Source organism: Typopeltis vanoorti, chromosome 22, assembly GCF_054136105.1.
Source record: "Typopeltis vanoorti isolate ZY-2024b chromosome 22, IOZ_Tvanoo_1.0, whole genome shotgun sequence".
Lineage (NCBI taxonomy): Eukaryota > Metazoa > Arthropoda > Arachnida > Uropygi > Thelyphonidae > Typopeltis > Typopeltis vanoorti.
This window is the reverse complement of record NC_143570.1, coordinates 73,389,707-73,410,694: the sequence shown is the minus strand read 5'-3', so window position 1 is coordinate 73,410,694 and position 20,988 is coordinate 73,389,707. Positions and strand designations below refer to the sequence as shown.

The following is a 20,988-nucleotide window of genomic DNA, read 5'->3' as shown; positions in this document are numbered from 1 at the left end:
AGATATCCTTGAAGTATGGAGTAATTACTTTGAAAAACTGCTAAATGAAACAAGCAGTGATCACAGCACAGTGATAAAAAACACTGACCAGGCATGCAGTCAGGAATACATATCCATACTTGAAGTAGAAAAAGCTATCAAAGGCTTGATATGTGGAAAGGCAGCAGGAGTAGATGATATTCGACCAGAAATGCTGAAGTATGGTGGTATAAGAGTCTTACAGTGGCTGCACTGCATAGTTCAGAAAGCCTGGACAGAGGGACGAATTCCCGATGATTGGAGTAGAGCTCTCATAGTACCCATATATAAAAAGGGAAATAAAACTGAATGTGAGAAATACAGAGGTATTTCCCTACTGAGTGTTCCTGGCAAGATCTATGCAAGTATACTTGAGAAACGGTTGAGAAGAATTGTGGAAGAAAAGCTTGGTGAAGAACAAGCTGGATTCAGGCCAAATAGAGGCTGTCAGGATCAGTTCTTCACTTTACGACAAATAGTCGAGAAAGCATGGGAATATAACAAAGATCTGTATTTAAGTTTTGTCGATTTGGAAAAGGCATATGACAAGGTGCCAAGAGAGAAGCTATTCAATATGCTGCAGTTATATGGTGTCAATGGGGCATTATATCAAGCAATACTTAGTCTTTATTTGAGTTGTGAGTCAGCAGTTAGAATTGAAGGAAGTACAGGAAGATGGTTTAATGTTAAATCTGGTGTGAGGCAAGGATGTACATTATCCCCTCTGTTATTCATTATCTATATGGATCACATTATGAAGGAATATGGTATTAAACCTGATATCAAAATTGGAGATGTTAATGTCAGCTCTTTGCTTTATGCGGATGATGTTATACTTCTAAATAAATCCGCTACAAGTCCGCAAGATTCTCTGACTAAATTGAATAGCTGTTGTAATAGATATGGTATGAAGGTCAGCAATAAAAAGACAAAGACAATGAAAATAGGCAGAATCATTGAAAATGTCAACTGTGTTGTGAATGGAGAACCTGTGGAACAAGTAAAACATTTCAGCTACTTAGGCACAATTTTTACTGAAGATGGTAAACTAAATATAGAAATAGACAACAGAATCAGCAAAGCTGGTATCGTGGGAAGTCAATTGAATAAATTCATATGGAATAAGAAAGAAATTAGTCGGAACACTAAATTAGCTGTATACAAGACTGTGTTCAAACCAATTTTAACTTATGGATCTGAGAGCTGGGTCAGAAGTAAAACACTTGACCAAAGACTAGAGACCGCAGATATGAGAGTCCTGAGAAAGATTAGAGGCGTGAACAGATGGCATCAATGGCAATATCATATTAAAAATGAGGATATTAGGAAAGAACTTGACATTGTCAGCATCCAGGAATGCGTTAGCAGAGCTAATCTCAGATGGTATGGTCATTTAAATAGAATGGGAGAGGAAAGATTAGCAAAACAAGTGTTCTCTGCCAGGTTGGGAGGAAAACGACCCAGAGGAAGACCAAGATATAGGTGGATTGATACGGTACAAAGTGCCTTAGACGATAGAAATATAAGATCTGATAATGTTGGAGTCTTGACAAGCAACAGACTGATTTGGAGGAAAATTGTAGATAGGAAGTTAGTAATGATGTAATTTTTTCATGTAGTACTGTCATATCCTGTACACCCCTTGAGGGTACATGGCAGGAATTTGATGATGATGATGATGATGATGAGAAAGATTAGGGGGCATGAACAGATGGCATCAATAGCAATATCATATTAAAAACGAGGATATTAGGAAAGAACTTGACATTGTCAGCATCCAGGAATACATTAGCAGAGCTAATCTCAGATGGTATGGTCACTTAAACAGAATGGTAGAGGAAAGATTAGCAAAACAAGTGTTCGCTGCCAGGTTGGCAGGAAAAAGATCCAGAGGAAGACCAAATATAGGTGGATTGATACAGTAAAAAGTGCCTTAGAAGATAGAAATATAAGATCTGATAATGTTGGAGTCTTGACAGATAACAGACTGATTTGGAGGAAAATTGTAGGTAGGAAGTTAGTAATGATGTAATCTTTCATCAAGGGGTGTATACAGGATATGATACACCCCTTGATGGTATGTATCAGGAATTTGATGATGATCTATTGAAAAAGACTAAGTTTGATGGTTAAAGTTTCTTCTTGAAGCAACGATTTGAATGAAGAACAGACAACATGGACTCTTGAAGATAGGCATTTAATAACACCATATTTCAGTGAGGAGATGATCTGTTGTGTGTGATGACTATATCAACTCGATAGAGGTCAAAATTAGACATTCTCATAATGTACAGCAATACACAAGTCTGAAAGAAAGTGTACTTAGTATTATGGGCTAAAGCAATTGATGTGAAGTCAACAGCCTCTACACACAAGCAGATTAATCATGAAGATACTTCATGAGCAAACTTTGTCTACTTACACTTGATTAATGATTAAAACAAAAATATAATTTCTTGTCAAGCATAATATATTTAAATACAACTTTACAAAATTTCAATCTGTGAAAAGAAACAATTAACTAATGGCCAAAATGATGACAGTTTAAAAGTATGATATTGTCATATCTCTCACCTCAGTGGATAAATCATTTTGTCTTTTCTCCAATAGCTTGGCTACAATAAGTGCCCGATGTTCACCACTGCGCTTAACAGAAACAGCCCATTCGCACAGCAATCGTATAATCGGCTCCTCCTGAGCAAATATTTCATTAGTACCATTTATTCCATTAGAGGATTTGTCTTTATTGAGAGATAACGGAAACACTTTGCCATATAGAGTATCTACAGAATTATTGGAATCCACTTTATCAAAGCTGTGTCGGTCTAATGCATCAAGAGCATTTAAAACTCTCTGGATTGTTGCACCTAGGGAAAAAAAAAAAAAAAAAAGATAAAATCTTTTCAACTACTGTAGCTTATGATTTGTGCATTTTTTTTTTTTCATGTAAGATTATCAATGAAAATAAACAAGAATGCATAGCAATTAAATAAATGATCTTTATGTATTATTTTTCCTATAAGCCTACATTGAAAATCGTATTTTGACAATTCTATAAGATCCAAACATGTAGAATGTGTTCAAATTTAGAATAAAAGGCAACAATGTTAAGTCATGAAATAATCATTCGTTTTCAGAAGTATTTTACAAAATGAATAAGCATCGTCTGGATTCATTTTATCTGTCAATCTGCAATTATTCTAAGAGATCTAATATTAGATCTAATATTAAGAGTACCGTTTCCATGGACACTAAGAAGCAAATGTATTGCAGTTATATACCCTGATCTGGATGGATAGTAGTAAATAAAATTTGGGTTTTAGAAAGTGCACAAGAAGATGTCTACACAGTTCAATTCTGGTTTCAAAAAGATTTTATTAACAAAATGATAATAATTATCTGCACTGGATGGATGGAATTTAACAAAATTTTGGTTTCAATTGGCATAATTTATAATAGCAAAATTACACATCTAGACTACATCAATGCCATTAAGTTGTAATATCACACTTGTTTCTATTAAATTTTTTTTTCTCTTACATTTTTCTCTGCATTCTTAAAGCATACAGAGAAAAATGTAAGACCTTAAGCTGTGTGTAAAAGTGGTCAAACAAAAATCATAGGAAGATTTTTGTAAGAATATTGAAGATAAATATCAGATAGGTAGCATAATGTTCTAGAGGCCATTGATAAAGCTTAGGAAAATAAGGAAGTAGAAGAAATCAGAAATGATAAAGGTAATATGAAAACTGAAACCAAAGATATTCTGAATGTCTGAGTAATTACTTTAAAAGACTTAAACAAAATAAGAATGACAGGACAGTTGCAGAAAATATTCCAAAAGATTGGTTGGTTGATTTATGGTTTATTGGCACAAGAACAGCAAAGGTCATACTGTGCCATAGAAAATGTTACAGCAATACATAAATAGTCAAAGACATACATTATTTACTAATTTATATTTACTAATTTATGTACAAAAATTAAGTTAAGCAATGCAGTATCTAGATATAAATAAAACTGAAGCAAGATTATAGCAATACACAAGGTCAAAAGTTATAGAAGCACATAAATAGTCAAAGACAAACTAGTAAACAAATTAAAGAAATACCAAGAAATTATATTCTTGATTTCATCCTTTATCCAAGTGTAAGCTAACAAAGTTTGTGCATGAAGTAACTTCATGACAGGGCAACTCATATATAGAGACCACCTTGGTATCACTTTTGGGCCTGGCTCACACTGATGAGACCTCAATAAATGTCAAAACCGGTCTGGGTAGTGGCACTTCCCATAATGCTTAGCATTATACATGTCTGTAAGGATATATGCATTGCATTATGGGATACTAAGGCAATTGATGTGAAGTCATTAGCCTCTATATAGGAGCTGCCCTGTCATGAAGTTACTTCATGTGCAAACTTTGTTTGCTTAGGCTTGGATAAAGGATGAAACCAAAAATATAATTTCTTGGCATCATTAATTTATAATATCACCATGTGAAAAAACTTTCAAAAACTCTTAAACAACATGTATGTACAAAAACCATGTCAAGCAATGCAGTATCTACATATAAATAAAATTACAACAAAGGTTACAGCAGTACATAAATAGTCAAAGGCAAATTAGTAAACAATACTCATGCACAAAAATTAAATTTAGCAATATAGTATCTACATATAAATGAAATTATAGCAAAGGTCACGAAATTGCAACAATACACAAGGTCAAAGGCTACAGCAGTACATAAATAGTCAAAGACAAACTAGTAAATAACATGTATGTACAAAAATTGAGTTAAACAATGCAGTATCTACATATAAATAAAATTACAGAAGTACATAAACAGTCAAAGAAAAACTAGTAAATTAGTGTATATATATATATATATATATATATATACACAGTCATATCCCGAAGTTACGCAGTAGGTAGGACCAACAAAAAGCGCGTGAGTCGAATTCGCGTAACTCGGGGTATAATTTTGCATGTAATTTATATATACAAACATACAATTGGGACCAAAGGTTTACAAAAACACCTATATTTTTTAAGAAATATAATCATAATTGTAGTTTTTTGGGGTATGACTGTATATTCTCGACTTATGCGAATTTGGAGTTATGCAGTTTCATATACATACGTATTCCCGTCCCCTTCACCACTAGTCGTATCTTTGCAGTGCCGGCCGCATTCGCCAGTGTCGCACATGCTGTGAACAAGCACTGACGTGTTTCGCATAGTCTCCATTCATACACGATTTTTATTGTTTACAAACCTTGCGATTGTTTAATGTTATGTTTTTGATAAAAATTTTATCACATAAAAAATAATAATGTCATCCAAAGGAAGCAAGTCTGATTCTTCTACAGATAGCAAGAAAAGAAAAACATTGACTGTGGAAACAAAACTCAACATTATTACGGATTTTGAAGGCAGAATAAAAATTTGTGAGCTAGCAAAGAAGTTTGATCTACAGGAATCCACAGTAAGAACAATCATAAAAGAAAGGTTTACAGATTTCGGAGGACATTGATTCTAATGAGGAACGAATTGTAGCCACAAGGTAAGGAATAAAAAAATCATTAGCTTGCTATGAAGAAATTTTGCATGACAAGAAAAAGACATTATGCCATCAGACGAATCTATTAGATTTTATGAAACCACTGACATTGAAATAACTTTCTTTTTTTTTTATGTACGAAAAACCAATTATGATTATATTTTTTAAAAAATATAGGTGTTTTTGTAAACCGCTGGTCCCAATTAACTAATATTTTGCATGTTTGTATGCAAAATTATACCCGAGTTATGCGAATTCGACTTACGCGCTTTTTGTTGGTCCCACCTTCCACGTAACTTTGGGATATGACTGTATTTACAAATGTATAAAAATTAAGTTAAGCAATGCAGTATGTACGTACACAAAAAAAATTACAGTCAAATGTTTCTACAAATTAATTCTTTGTAGAAGATGAAAAACATCATGCAATCTGTCTAAGTATTGTAAAATCTGCCTGAGTGTATATCATTTCATTCCTCTCTCTCTTGTAAAGTGCTGACACTCCACCAGAATATGAGAAATAGTAAGACTCGTATTTCATTTCTCACAGAGAGGAGGGTTATCAGCCCTCAGTAAATAAGAATGTGTAAGCTGACCGTAACCTAGGAAGAGCCTAACAAGAACAACTTCCTCTCATCTCTTTTTATAGTGACTAGAATCTTTTTGGGAATGATTAATTTCAGGCTTAATGTCATAGAATTTGTTTGTGAATGCTTCCTGCCATGATAACTACCATTGATCAATTAGCTTGATCTCATAAACTGTCTGTAGTCTGCATATAATATTGTCAAACAGTATGTGAAAAAAAGTATGAGCTGACCTAGCAGCTGCAGTCTCATTTCCCTTAATTCCAATGTGACTGGGAATTGAGCCCAACCAAAAATATCAAAAATGAAGGATTTTCATTTTGTACAACAGGTGTAACACTCATACAGCACTAGATGTGGTTTATGAATATGAGAGGAGATAGTCTCTAAACAGTCAGTGGGTCTGTATAAATTACAAACTTTGGTAACAGTTTCCTTTTATGAGGGGGGGGTGAAAAGTTTTGATCAACACCTAGAACAAAAATGATATTAAAGCAACTCATATAACCACAAGAAAGAATGTGTCTAAAACCTTTTAACCCTCATGTTTCATCAAATTGTGATAATTTGTTCTTTTTCTTTTAGGATATAGAAGAAGACATGTCAGAAGTTTTGAAGAAATTAGATGAAGACACAGAGGTGGGGCCATCATCAAGTTTTTTTGTGCTGCAAGAAAAGACTACAACTGAGATTCACTAAACTTTGTGTGTGCAACTTTAGGGGATGAGCCTCAGCATATCCAAGAGTTGCCAGATGTGTGGCCAAGTTTAAAACTGATCATCCTTAGACAACAGATGTCCACAGATCAGGGAGACCTTCCATGTCATGGAAGGTCTTCTAGCCCAGATGCAGTGCATGCCACCATGATTCTTGATGATAAATGCATTCTAGCCATAAATATTGCAAAGAGTCTGGGGATATCCATGGAATGCGAAGGGGTCATTATCCACCAACATCTAGATATGCAGAAGCTCTCAGCAAAGTGGGTACCAAAATGTTTGAATGCCGACCAAAAGAGAGAATGTGTACTGTCATCTCAAGGGATTTTGAGACTTGAAAAATCAGGTGCAAATTTTTTTAGCTTGAATTGCGACTGTTAATGAAACATGGCTTCATCACCATGATCTAGAAACCAAACAAGAGTCAATGCAGTGGACCCTTTGTGTCTCCATGGCAAAAGAAGTTCCGAATATAAAAGTCAGCAGGGAAGGTTCTTGCTATTGTTTTTTGGGATATGGATGGTGTAATCCTTACCTAGAACCTCATCAAAAAAGGTGAAACTGTTACAGCAGCAATTTATTCATTCGATATTCTGGCAAAACCCACAACAGTTCTATTGTAAAAATTTTTCCCATTGTTTTGGCCTTACAGACTTGTCTGGTTTTCAGGAAGATTGGGGGATTACCTTTGTTGGTTTTATATTTATCAATTTTTTTGGGAAGTATGGAGAGCAAGTGTACATCTCTTCCTCTGGTAAGATATTCAATACATCAGACGTGTCAGAGTCAATTGGCAAGTTTAATTTACTTTCAGTGGATACCAAAATATCCATTTTTTTGTGTGGGGGTTTCTGGTGGTTTATTTTTAAGTGATATCTTTGCCATAATTTTTAACAAGTGGGTTCTCATCAAATGTAACCATTTCAAAAACAGTGATATAAGATCCTGGAGAATGAGATCTTGGTCATTTGGGATGTGATTGGCATAACTTCTACAAATTATCCAAATTCCTACTTTATATCAAATCTGTTTGAGATTGGTTTATACGTAGCAGATAAACTGGATCACCCAGAGAATATGTAATCCGCAGCCAGAGACATTTAGTTTATTGCTTAAAAAAACTGAATAGGCGAATCAATATACTGAGGAATCAACTCTGCAGCCAAACTGATAGCCATAATAGGGAAATGAACAGTCCTCACTACTTATAATCTATGTCCTCATTTTATGACATTCTTATTTTGTTTATTTTTTTGCACACCCACAAAAAAAAAAAATAACAATAATAATAATAAAGTTGTCAGAAAATTAGGACAAAGATGAGTAGTGAGTGCAACTGTATGTGTGAATACATATGCACCATATACACACTCACGGTGCTACATGCTATTATATACTGCTCAAAAACAATCAGATGATATTTTGGTTTTCTTGTAAATTATAAAGTTATAAAAATAATTTACAAATGTAACACATTTATTTTAAAATATTCTTAATATACAACAGTGTAGAACATGCAACTAAGTACAAAATCATGTTAAGACTTTTCGAAACGTGTCTTAGCCGTATTAGCATGGGGGGGGGGGAGATAAAAGTGTGGCTTGTTCGCTTGCTTCCACAGTGAATAATTATCATTTCAGTTGTAAACTTGTGTCACCTAACACCCATTCTTTTGTAAAAATGGCAGAGCAACATGATATCCCGGAATCCATGGTTTGGAGAGCCACTGGTCAATTAGAAGCTCGACAAACACAGTAAGTTGTCGCTCAAGCGTGTAGCGTATGGTGTATCTCAAAGAGTAACCTTGCGACTTTGGAATAGCTTTCTGGAGATGGGAAATGTTTTCCAAAGACAAGGTCGCCTAGCATCAACAACTCCAAGAGATGATCAGTATTTGTCATTACTTGACAGAAGAACATGGCAATCCAATCGAACATGCTTGGGATGCTTTAGGTAGGCACTTTTCTGTTCAACTGGTGCCATCACAATCACTTTAAGAGCTCGAAATTGCTCTCACAGAAGAGTGAGGAAATATCCCACAAAAACTGATCATCTTATCTGGTCCATGCAATCAAGATGTACCACTGTTCTAGCTGTTAAGAGAGACCATATGCCTATTAAAAATTAAAAGCATTTTTGGCTATTCTTGTTAAAATTATTTCATGCTAAAATGTATAATTTGTTAAATTTGTAATAAATATTATTTAAATATTATCTCATCAATTACACCTTATCCATAAGTAAGAAATATTTATTCTTGTATAAAGTACTCAATAGTTATAATTATTTGCAGACATTTATAATTATCCAACAGAAACTAAAATATTAACTAATTGTTTTGAGCAGTGTATATTGATTTTTAATTACCCTATTCTCCAGCATTAGAAACTTTTAATTCTTTCTTAAAACTATAGATTTTTTGCTTTTATAACCTTGCTAACAACCATTCCACATGTTTTAACTCTTGAAAAATAAAAAATAAAATTCTTTTTATCACAAACTTTTCCCATCCCTTAAAGGCTGGTTCATCCAAGTTTGAGAAACTCTTGCTTTCTGTCTTTTTATATTCTTAAACTAATCCAATAAACTTCTGTTAGATGAAATAATTCAACAAATTACAGCTAAGCCTCAAAGTTTTATGATAATTTCCTCCACAAAGTGAATCTTTAAATACCTTATTCTTCTGAAAATCTAAGTAAGCAAAGTTCTGAAGATAATCCATTATTGATCTCAAGATATATATAAAGGTATCATAAGGTTCTTTCTTCTACAAGTGACAGTTCTTTTAATCACACCTTAATGTTTTCTGAGGTTTATTAGTTATATTGGTTTATATGATTCCTGAACTTAAATTTTCCTGTGATCCTGAATCCTCAAAATTAAATGGAGAAATTAAATATTTCTGAAGCCATTCCATTCAACTTGTATCCATATAATACTACCTCCTTACCAAATCATGTAACTGTGTACATTTAATTTTACACTCCACTTCACTTTTTAGAACTTTTGCAGTCTTTTGAGAACATCCTTCAAGAAATATTTCTTCATTTGTGATTTCACTTATAAAAAAAAAAAGTTCTCAGCATATTCATCACTAATTTAATGCATTGTGCACAAATATTGTTATGGAATTCTAGGGGTATTTTTGGTTTTATGACTGGAATGTGCAATGATGAAATAGGATTCACAGGTTTCATATCTGAATGGGTTGATAATGTGCATAGGCTGATTATGAAGCTGGGTGCTTGATGTAAGTCACCTGCAGTAAGCCGAGTTTTTTCTTTGACTGCTTTCCTACAGCTTTGCAGAAATTTGGATAGAATGAGGGATGAATGCCCTCATGCCACTGTGGATGAAAATTTTTGTGCTGCAAAAAAAGTCCTGCAAATGGGATTCACCAAACTTTGTGTGAGACTTTAGAGGCCTGTGTCCCAGCATATCCAACAGTTGCCAGACGGATGGCCAAGTTTAAAACTGAGCATCTTGAGACAACAGATAGCCGCAGGTCAGGAAGACCTTCCACAGTGATCACACCTGAAAACATCAATGTAGTGTATTCCATGATCCTTAATCTAACAGATAAGCTTAGGCGTTGATGGTTATTCATGACTTATTTTTCACGGTATTAACAACACCACAAACAAGGATGTTTTATTAACGCTAATATTTTGCTGATTTTCAACTCAGCATCATCACAGCACAACACACATGTAAACGCGACAGTGAGTGAGTGAAACAATATAATTGCAAAAGACAAAAGATCTAAAGTCCTATTTTTGGCACCCTCTAAAGGGGGAAAAAAAAAAAAAAAAAACAGCAGTTATCCAGGAGTTTTTCTTAGGATAACCGTCTCCCAAATTTTTGGCAAATTAATGCAACCATATTTGTTAAGGTTGGGAGAATTCTTCAAAGCCATTGCTGACTCAAAAAATAATCTTTCAGATCTATAACGACTCCTAAATAGCACATTCGTTTTTCCTCCATCTAATCCTGTGTGAAGGAGTGTCCAAAGCGTGGTCTGCCAGTCCCGACTTGCCATAGTAATAGTAGCGAATGTATCTTTCATGTTCTTCCAGGCGGATGTTCACTGATCTTCCTGTTTGCCCATAATAGGCCAAGTCACAGTCTCATGGAACTTCATACACTCCTGGGTGTGCTAAAGGGTGAAGTTTATCCTTTGGCGAGCGGATCAGAGTTGCCAGCTTGACATGAGGCTTGAAGGTGGTGCGAAGGCCATGTTTCAACAATACTTTGACTATCTTTTCCGATGTACCTCTGATATAGGGAATAGAAATGGTCATGTTGTATTCTTGTGTATTGGGGGGGGGGGGGGGGCAGAGTAATGGGCCTATGTAGTGTTTTTTCTATTTTGTAGGGATTGCAGCCATTGGCTAAGAACGTATGGTGCAGGTACTGGAGTTCAGTGGTCAGAGCTGTATCGTTAGAACAAATGGCTCTGGCTCTGTGTGTAAGTGTTTTTAAAATGCCATACTGTTGGACTGGATGATGATGTGATTGTTTATGTAGGTATCTTCCTGTGTGTGTAGGCTTCCTGTAAATAGAAAAAGATAGTGATCCATCTGAAAGGCAGGTGACTAATGTGTCAAGAAATGGTAAACAGTTATTTGATTCTTTTTCTACTATGAAGTGAATTTTGGGATGTTGGCTGTTTAGGTAGGTGACAAAAGCATCCAAAGTGTCTTGTCCATGGGGCCAGATGGCAAACACATCATCTACATAGTGCAGCCACACTAGTGGCTTGTATGTAGCTGTGGTAAGTACTTTGTTTTCAAAGTGTTCCATGTAAAAATTTGAAAACGGGGGGGAGAGGGGGGGAACCCATAGCAGTACCATTAATCTATTTGTAGAATTTCCCCCCCCCATGTAAAGTAACCTGCATTCATAGTAAATTGAAATAATTCAAAAATATCTGGGGGAAATTTAGACTTGATTAAATCAAGAGTGTCTATAAGTGGTACATTGGTAAATAGGGAGGTGACATCAAAACTAACCATTATGTCTGAATTTTTTAGGATTAGATTTTTAACCAGTGTTTTGAAATGGATTGAATTTTTTACAAAAGTAGAGGAGTTGCCAGTAAGAGGGGCAAGCGACTTAGCTAAATGCCGGGCCAGTTTATATGTGGGACTATCTATGCTATCAACTATGGGGCGTAGGGAAACATTAGTTTTGTGGATTTTTGGTAATCCATAAATACGGGGTGTTTTAACATGAATTGGTTTTATTTTCCTGATGATTTCTTTGGGCCATGATGTCACTTTTTTTAGTAATTTTTGGACTTTTTTCTTTTGCAACATTGTAGGGGCTCGATGTATAATTTGATACGTGGAACTGTCACAAATGAGATCTTGCATTTTTTTGTTATACTCTTCTTTATTCATGATAACAGTTGCATTTCCTTTATTGGCTTTTGTAATAATAATATTTTTATTATTATATAACTTTTTTAGGGCAGTTATTTGCTTATGTGGTATATTACTTTTTGGAAGCTTAGCTTTGTTTATAATACTTGCTATGTCTAGTCGCACGTTATTGGTCATTGCTGGCAAAAGATCGTGGATACCCCGTTCTACTTTCATCATAATTTCGAGTTTAGGAATTTGCTTGGGCGCAACGGCAAAGTTATGTCCTAAACTGAGAGCGTTCTTGGCTTCTTCAGCGAGTGTTTCCGACGATAGGTTTACGACCACGTGGTCTTGTCGAAGTTATGGTCGGGACTTCGTATGTTGGCGCTGTTGTAGTAGTTCAAATTTCTTTAGGTGCTTGCTTTTAACTTTTGTGAATTCTTTTTTTGCTGCAACTTCGGAGATCTGCTGTAGGACAGTCCATATTTCAAGATTTAACACGTTTATTAGTTCTTGTTGTAGAGCTGTGATAGAGCTGTTTAGCTTACTAAGCTCTATGCGAGTAGCGGCGATTTGTTCTCGAAGAAGCGCTAAACTCGCCCGTCGATAAATACGATGTGCCTTTGCCGATTGCAACTTTTCTTTGAATTTCAGAAAAGATGGAATAATATCGTTGTCGCAGCATCATTTAAGGAAGGCTAACCGGTTCAATTTTCTGGACAATTTCAGTTTCAACTTACCGAACCGTCGCGCTTTGTAAACAATATCTTCTCCGTGCAGAATCATTAATCTAACAGATAAGCTTAGGCATTGATGGTTATTCATGACTTATTTTTCACGGTATTAACAACACCACAAACACTTTTATCAACAAGGATGTTTTATTAACGCTAATATTTCGCTGATTTTCAACTCAGCATCATCAGAGCACAACACACATGTAAACGCGACAGTGAGTGAGTGAAACAATATAATTGCAAAAGACAAAAGATCTGAAGTCCTATTTTTGGCGCCCTCTAATGAAAAAAAAAAAAAAAAAGCAGCAGTTATCCATGATAGATAATCCATGGATTCTCAAGCATCATCATGGATTATCAAGAAAGATAATCCATGATCCTTGGTGATAGATGATTACTAGTCAAAAACATTGGAAAGACTCTGAGGATATCTAGAGAATGAGTTGACGTCATTATCCACCAACATCTGGACATGAGAAGCTCTCACAGAAATGGATCCCTAAATGTTTGAATGCCGATCAAAAGAGAGAACGTGTGCTGTTATCTGAAGGGATTTTGGGTCATTTTGAGAAATCAGGTGCAAATGTTTTGGCTCATATTGTGACTGTTGTTGAAACATGGCTTCATCACTATGACCCAGAGGCCAAACAACAGTCAATGGAGTAGAGACACAAAGGTTCTTCGGGGCCAAAGAAGGCCCGAACCCAAAAGTCAGCAGGAAAGGTTCTTGCTATTGTTTATTGGGATATGGATGGTGTAATCCTTACCAAGTACCTCAAAAAAGGTGAAACTGTTACAGCAGCAATTTATTCATTCGATATTCTGGCAAAACCCACAACGTTTTCATTGTAAACATTTTCCCATTGTTTTTGCCTTACAGACTTGCCTGGTTTTCTGGAAGTTGGGATTTACTTTTGTTGGTTTTATATTTATCAATTGTTTTTGGGAAGTATGAAGAGCCAGTGTACATCTCTTCCTCTGGTATTCAATACATTTGATGTGTCAGGGTCAGCTGGTAAGTTTAATTTACTTTCGGTGGATACCCAAGTATCCATTTTTTCTGTGGGGGTTTCTGGTGGTCTATCTTTAAGTGATATCTTTGCCATGATTTTTGACAACTGGGTTCTCATCAAATGTAACCATTTTCGGGGTTGTCTCTCGAGTGAGACTCTAGGTAGGTAATGCAATTGATGCGCTCAACAGAGATGCACTCACAATCATAAAGTTCAGGGATGGTGACATTATCAGATGGTGGAATAGACATACATGTTCACGATGCTGTTAACATTTTCTTAGCCGCCACCTTCTCAGTTAACCACCACTACAAGTGTAGCAGTGGTTAACTTTCCTTTTTGCATCCTGATATGATATATTTTGTTCTGATTAATTGTTTTGTATTTCTTTTTAATCTTTCAACTTCTGACATTCATAAAACTAAGGTGGATGATCTCCCTGAGAGCTCACACATTTAGCTTTTTTGCAGAGCAAGATTTCTTATCATGTTCTTTACTACCACATCGGGCACAGGTGGTGGAGCCATGAGAGTCGGTTTGAGCATGCCCATATTTCTGGCATTTAAAGCATCTTAGTGGATTATGGATGTATGTTTTAACATGAGCGTTGCAGAGAACAAAACATATAAACTGACAACTGCACTAAAGCTAGAAGAATGGACAAATAGTAATAAAATTGAATTTAATAAATAACACTTTACCAGCAAGAGTTTGTTGCCATTTGTCACAAGACCAGCGAATTTCAGCTGCTCTACTCCTTTGTCGTATCAAGTGTTCAGCATGCCTTAATTCTGAACGTATCTGTGAAAGGAAACAAAATAATATTCAGCAATACATCACAAACACAGAAAAATTTTCCCCGTGTTGCAATTCTTATAAACAACAATCAAAAACATGATGTAATCATGCAACTGTATAAGTATAAAAAAGTCATTATGGTATTGTGGAGGAAGAAATCCTATTTTTCTAATCCTAATTTCTAATTAGGATTAGAAAACCTAATTCCTATCTCATAGAGAGCATCCTACAGTAGTGTCCAGTAGCAACTGGAGACCACAAATATCAGAGTTCAGAGAAAGATTAGAGGAATGAACAGATGGCACAGGGTAGACTTCCATAATTTAATTTAAGGCTGGCGAAGCTGATTATTTGTCTCTGTTCCAAGGTAACTGCCACTGAGATAGATGTTTTTGCCTGACAATCTGTATTATGGTACACGCAGATGGCCCAACTTGCAAACTGGGCCATCCAGAACTGCCCATCTTGCTGAAGCAGAGGCCAATGGAGTGAAGACTACCAGGATCCCTCTTCCTGGATGTCCATGGATTGGACCACATGACAGTGCATTGGATCCCAGTGATGGCGGTTGGAAGACAGAATAGTAATGAGACTCTGGAGAAGTAGGGCAAAGAATAGGGGAAGAAAAGTAGAGAAAAAGAATAAGAAAAAAAACAGCCAGTACCATCACTGGGAGAAGACACTTAAAGAGTGGGAAAAGAGAGGGTGAGCAGATTTGTCTATGACAGTGAATGTTTGAGTAGGCATATGGAAAAGTGTTGCTTACATCATTCAAGAAGGAGAGTGATATTGTAGAGCATATACTCAATAACTCTTTCTATGAAGTTAGTTTTTGCGCTACCCCACTGTGTTACGTCCAATTAAATCCTCCATTAAAAGCAAAGTGGATGGTAACTACAACATGATACCAATTTTAACCTGAGAGATATCTGCAGTAGGAGTGAGTGGATGCAGCTTACTGTTATAAGAGATATGACTGAGAGTTAGATAGTAACTGCTTTTACGTTCATATTAAGCAGAGATTGCTGGAAGGGAATATGGTTGCCAGCAATCCTCAACGTACAGGTCCACCTCCTATCCTTATGAATGATGACTATGTTTCCGAATGCCAAATAATTATGAGGACATATGCTCCTATAAAAGCATATTGCTTTATACTTCTGCAAGAGTTTCCATAAATGTCTTGTTTTCAATGGCCCAAAGAGTTTTTTTTTCCTTTTCTTGGAGAATTGTGGACAGTCAGTAGCCATCATTTCTTTTCATCAGGAAAATTATCTAATGCATCATCACATTGGACTCTCTCTAAGGCACTAGATGCATAAATTGTTTTATTTTCTTGTGAGGGAAACTGAGATATCCATCCCTTCTATTAATGGGTCTGTCTCTGATTCTATGTAGCACACATAGAATTTTTTTCACTAGTGGAGTCTCATGCAGTGGGATCATTTTTGCTATGTCATCAGGGGCAAGCTCATATAAATTTTTCTCTTTGACATGTTCAACTACATCCCTGAAAATACCATTCAGGGATGTAGTTGTGAGAAGGCTGGATTGACATATGATTTAAGATCCTTATTGTCACTTTCTTTACAGTTGCCTTCTCAATGTAAGCGGGTTTACCAGATGTTGCTGCTTTTCTGGTACACAGACTGATAATGGATGCATTACCCAGTCTTAATTTTTTTCTCATCTGCTTTTCATCATTCCACCTTTGCCATGCTTGGGAGGAAGTTGAGTGATCTCCTTCACAATTGGGGCATTTCAGTGTTTTAGACTTACCATCTTTATTCTCATGGCTTTACTGGGCACAAATGGCAGAGCCACAACAGGCAGTCTGAGATTGACGGTATATATGATATTTAAGCAGAACAAAGGGTTCAAGATGTAGGCCCTTACCAGGCAGTTGAGATATCCTACTTTCGCTGATGTTATTGGTTTAGATGTGATGAATGTAAGGATGATATTCTTCATGGGAAACAGGTGACCATCCCTGCATATGAAGATTCTGCTTGTGGCAAAGATCGCCTCATTGTGAACATTAAGGAAGTCTCACTCTGACATTATGCCTCTCGAAAAGTATAAAATTATGTATGTGGGGAAGGAAATAACTGTAATTGTTGTTGCACAAAGGAGTTGCTCTGATTGTGTCTATGTGGTTATTCATGTAAGAATGTCCCTGAACAGAGTTTATTGACTAACTTTGGAGAATCTGTCAATCCATCCAAGCTCTTATGAATGAAGAAGAGTGACATTTTCCCCAGTGGATTTTCACAAGTTAAGTGCAATATTTAAAAGATTGGTATGTTTATTGCTGTCTCTGATGTTTTTTTTGTTTCCAGTTGATGTTACAGTGGTTTCTTGATATGGTCAAAGCTTTCTGATGGGCTTTGTCCATGTGTGGCTCCGGTGTGTGTGTGTGTGTGTGTGTGGTTCCTTTGGTGCTCTGGCACTGAAACTAACTCTTTGAGTATGAATAATTTTTTATGTAGTTTAAGTGCCAGAGCACCAAAGGAACCACACACACACACACCAGAGCCACACATGGACATCGACTTGCCAGCCAGCTACGAATACACTTGATAGTGGAAAGCCAGGACTATGACATACTGGCATCAGAGCAAGCCTTTGGTCCTGTCCCAAAACCATGAGAAAGAGGACTTATTGCAATATCACTGACCCTTGCAGGTAAGTTCACTAGCTGAAGCAGAGGAAAAAGTAGTGCAAGACTACCAGGATTTCTCTTTACGGATATCCACAGATCACACTGCATGTGGGCATCTGGAAAGGAGACAAGTTTTACAGTGGCCACACTGCATAATTCAGAAGTGGTCTGCAAGCAGAACCCCATATGATTAGAGTACAAATCCCATGGTGTCCATCTATAAAAATAAAACTGAATATGAGAATTACAGAGAAATTTCTTTACTATAAATATCAAATTTATATAACCATAGTTAAGATGTTAGAAAAAATTATGGAAAGAAAACTTGGAGATGAACTGGTTCAGTTCAAGCCAAATAGGGGTTGCTAGGAATAGATTTTCACTTTAAGATAGACAGCTGAGAAATCATGGATGTGAAAATCTGCAATAAAAAGATCAAACCATAAGAGCATGCAGGATCATGGAAAATATCAACTACATTCAGAATAGAGAACCTACAGAAGAACAGAAACAGTTCAGCTATTTAGGCATAATTTTAGTGAAGATGGTAAATTAAATATGGAAATAGACAACAAAAAAGCACTAAACTAGCAGTATACGAGACTGTATTCAAACCAATATCAACTTATGGATCTGAGAGTTCAATTAGAAATAAAATAGTTGATCAAAGACTAGAAACAAAAGATGTGAAAGTTATGAGAAAACTTGTGTGTGTGGAGAGGGAGAACAGACAGATGGCATCAATGACACAGACATATTAAAAATGAACATATTAGGAAAGAAACTTGTTATTTTTAGCATTCAGGAAAGTGTGAGCAGAGTTAATCTCAAGTGATATGGTAACTTAAACAGAATGAGAGAAGAAAAAGTTAGCAAAGCAGGTGTTTAATGCCAAGATGGCTAAAAAAAAGACCCAGAAGAAGACCAAGGTCTAGATGGATTGATGCTAATGCAGTCAGTAGTGCCTTACATGAAATATAAGATCAAACAATACTAGAGTCCTGACAAATAGCAGTTTAACTATTGAAGTTAATAATAATAATCATAATAATGAGGTTAACAATAATGTAATCTTAATCATTTAGTACTATCATAATATCCTATACACCACTTGAGGGTATATATCAGTAATTTGAATATGATATATACCCACAAAGTGTGAGATATAATCCCAGTAAAACAAGTAAAACTTTTACTAAAATAAACAGCCAAAAGGCATCATTTTGGTGATGCAAACTCATATAAATCAAGTGAATATTAAATGGATGCTTGGGCAAAGCGATCATGTCTCATCTAAGGACCAGACAGGGCAACTCGTAAATGCCGGTGAGTGTATTCCCGTAAGTTCTCTGGTCAAAATTTCTGTATTCGGCTTTGAAATAATGCTGGATTTAATATCCACTTGATTTACATAATTTTGCATCGAAAAAATGAAGCCTATTGGCTCTTTATTTTAGTAAATACTTTATGCACTGACTGAGAGTTCGCTTATGAAAAATACACCTTCATGACACTTCGAGTTCCTTATCACTGAACGAGAGTTTTTGCTCTCTTAAGGTTTCTGCCTGGTCTTTGAGGAGAACCAATCACTTTGAAAAGCTGTCGGGCCAATGAAACCTTATCAAAATGGACCTATAGGAGGTGAATATATGGCTGTTTGGGCATAGTGATCATGTCTCCTATAAGGTCCAGCTAGGGCAACTAGTCAAATTTCATAGAAACTATGATGGTTCCTGTATTCAGCTTTGAAATAATGCTGGATTTAATATCCACTTGATTTATATAAAAGTAAAACTTTATTTGCTTACCTGACATACTGGCTATCATCTTCAAAGTAATTCCCCCATGTCCAGCAATGTACTTAGGTGATGATGCCAATGTTCAAAACATTTCTGGAATGCTTTTTATTACTGTCACCGCATGATACTGATGTCAGAAATAGCAGAATATCTGTGTCCTTTTTTCAAGGTACTGTTTAGCCAAAAGTTGCAAGGGGCAAAGTCTGGTGAATATAGAGAACGGTTCTAATTTTGTGATTGATTTTTGAGCCAGAAACTCATGCATAGCTACTGTATTATGCAGGGACAGTGTCATGATAAATGATCTCCAATTGTTCAGCCCAATTTCAGGTCTCTTCTGATAAACAACTTATGTAGTAACATTGCCAGCACCTCTAAATAACAGTGCTGGTTCATCATTTGTCCTTGTTTAATGAATATGAAGTAAACTATGCACTTATGATCGGAAAAACGGACATTGCTGTTTTGATCTATGACATTCACGCTTTTTTTCAGTCTTGGTGAAGTTTTTTCCATTGCATACGTGGGCATTTTGTTTCAAGGTCATACTGAAAACACCTAGTTTCATCATTGGTAATAACTCAGAATCGAAAGCAGCCAAATGTGAAGAAAGACCAGAATAAACATCAAGTTGTCACTGCTTTTAATCTTCACTTAAAATTCATGGAACCATCTCTGCAGAAATTTTTCTCATTCCCTAATAGTTCGTCAAAATCTTTCTCACTGTTTCTCTGTCTGTATTTAATTACCATGCACTTAATCATCTGCTGGACTGAACTAATTAAGGCACACTTTTCATTTTCATATATTCAATGAGTTTGTGATCACCCGGTTCTTTCATCACCTATCAAATGCCATTATTGCCATAAACCACTTTTAACATGTCTGGTGCTTCACTTGCACTTTTACCAACTTTTCACAAAACTTTATGCTAATACACTGTTCTAAATTCCATTCAGTCATTTTTTTCACTGAAAGCAACAAACATGCACGTGCAAACTCTAATGCAGCATGTTAACTACTAGCTTGATTGTTTTGATATACTTAAGGCAAGCGCACAGACATATGGTTCTGCCTGAGTCATCATACATGTGATTGTACAAGATAATGGAAATTTAACTGTCACATATCATGTATCTGTGTTTGTATATATATTTATACAAACACAAAAGTCGCAAAGGGCAAAGTCTGTAAGGTACTAAATGGTACTAAATCATTTTACCATAACCAGTATCTGAACCATCTTATAAATTATGCAAAAAAATAAATAATGGTATTGATACTATCATAAAAATTTTCTTATGCATAAGATGTCGACAGATACATAAGACATTTGCAAATGTCTTGTGTGTCTTATGGCATGGTAAGTCACGTACATATATCCACATACCCACTGTCCAATGAACAGACTACAGATTCAAATCCCACTACGGACATGAACATGGTTGTTTGTGATTGTCTTTAGGTAGAAAATAAATTTCATCGCCCAGTATAAAACTATTGCCTTGCTAGTTTGAAAAGGTTCCATGGTTGGTCTCTAGATGGTTTACAGACTGTGTAAAAAATAAATAACAAATACTAAAATAAATAAATAATAAAAATATTATTAAAAAACTCCTTAACCTATAATCCTATAGAGGAGTTTTTACATCAAGTAACAAAGTATGCCTTTACAATAAAAACACCATAAACACCATTCAATCAAAACCAAAATACCTAAATATCA

The 20,988-nt window shown here is 35.7% G+C and overlaps 1 protein-coding gene across 1 annotated transcript in view; it reads right to left on the bottom strand.

Annotated features, from left to right (window-relative positions):
• The window catches only part of kto (mediator complex subunit kohtalo), a 693,083-nt gene that overhangs the window by 519,955 nt on the left and 152,140 nt on the right, over positions 1-20,988 (bottom strand). The window contains exons 12-13 of the mRNA XM_090412482.1: positions 14,705-14,804; positions 2,593-2,885 (exon numbers count right to left, since the gene is read on the bottom strand). Coding sequence (XP_090268608.1) covers positions 2,593-2,885; positions 14,705-14,804 — 393 coding nt within the window. The remainder of the gene's footprint in view (positions 1-2,592; positions 2,886-14,704; positions 14,805-20,988) is intronic.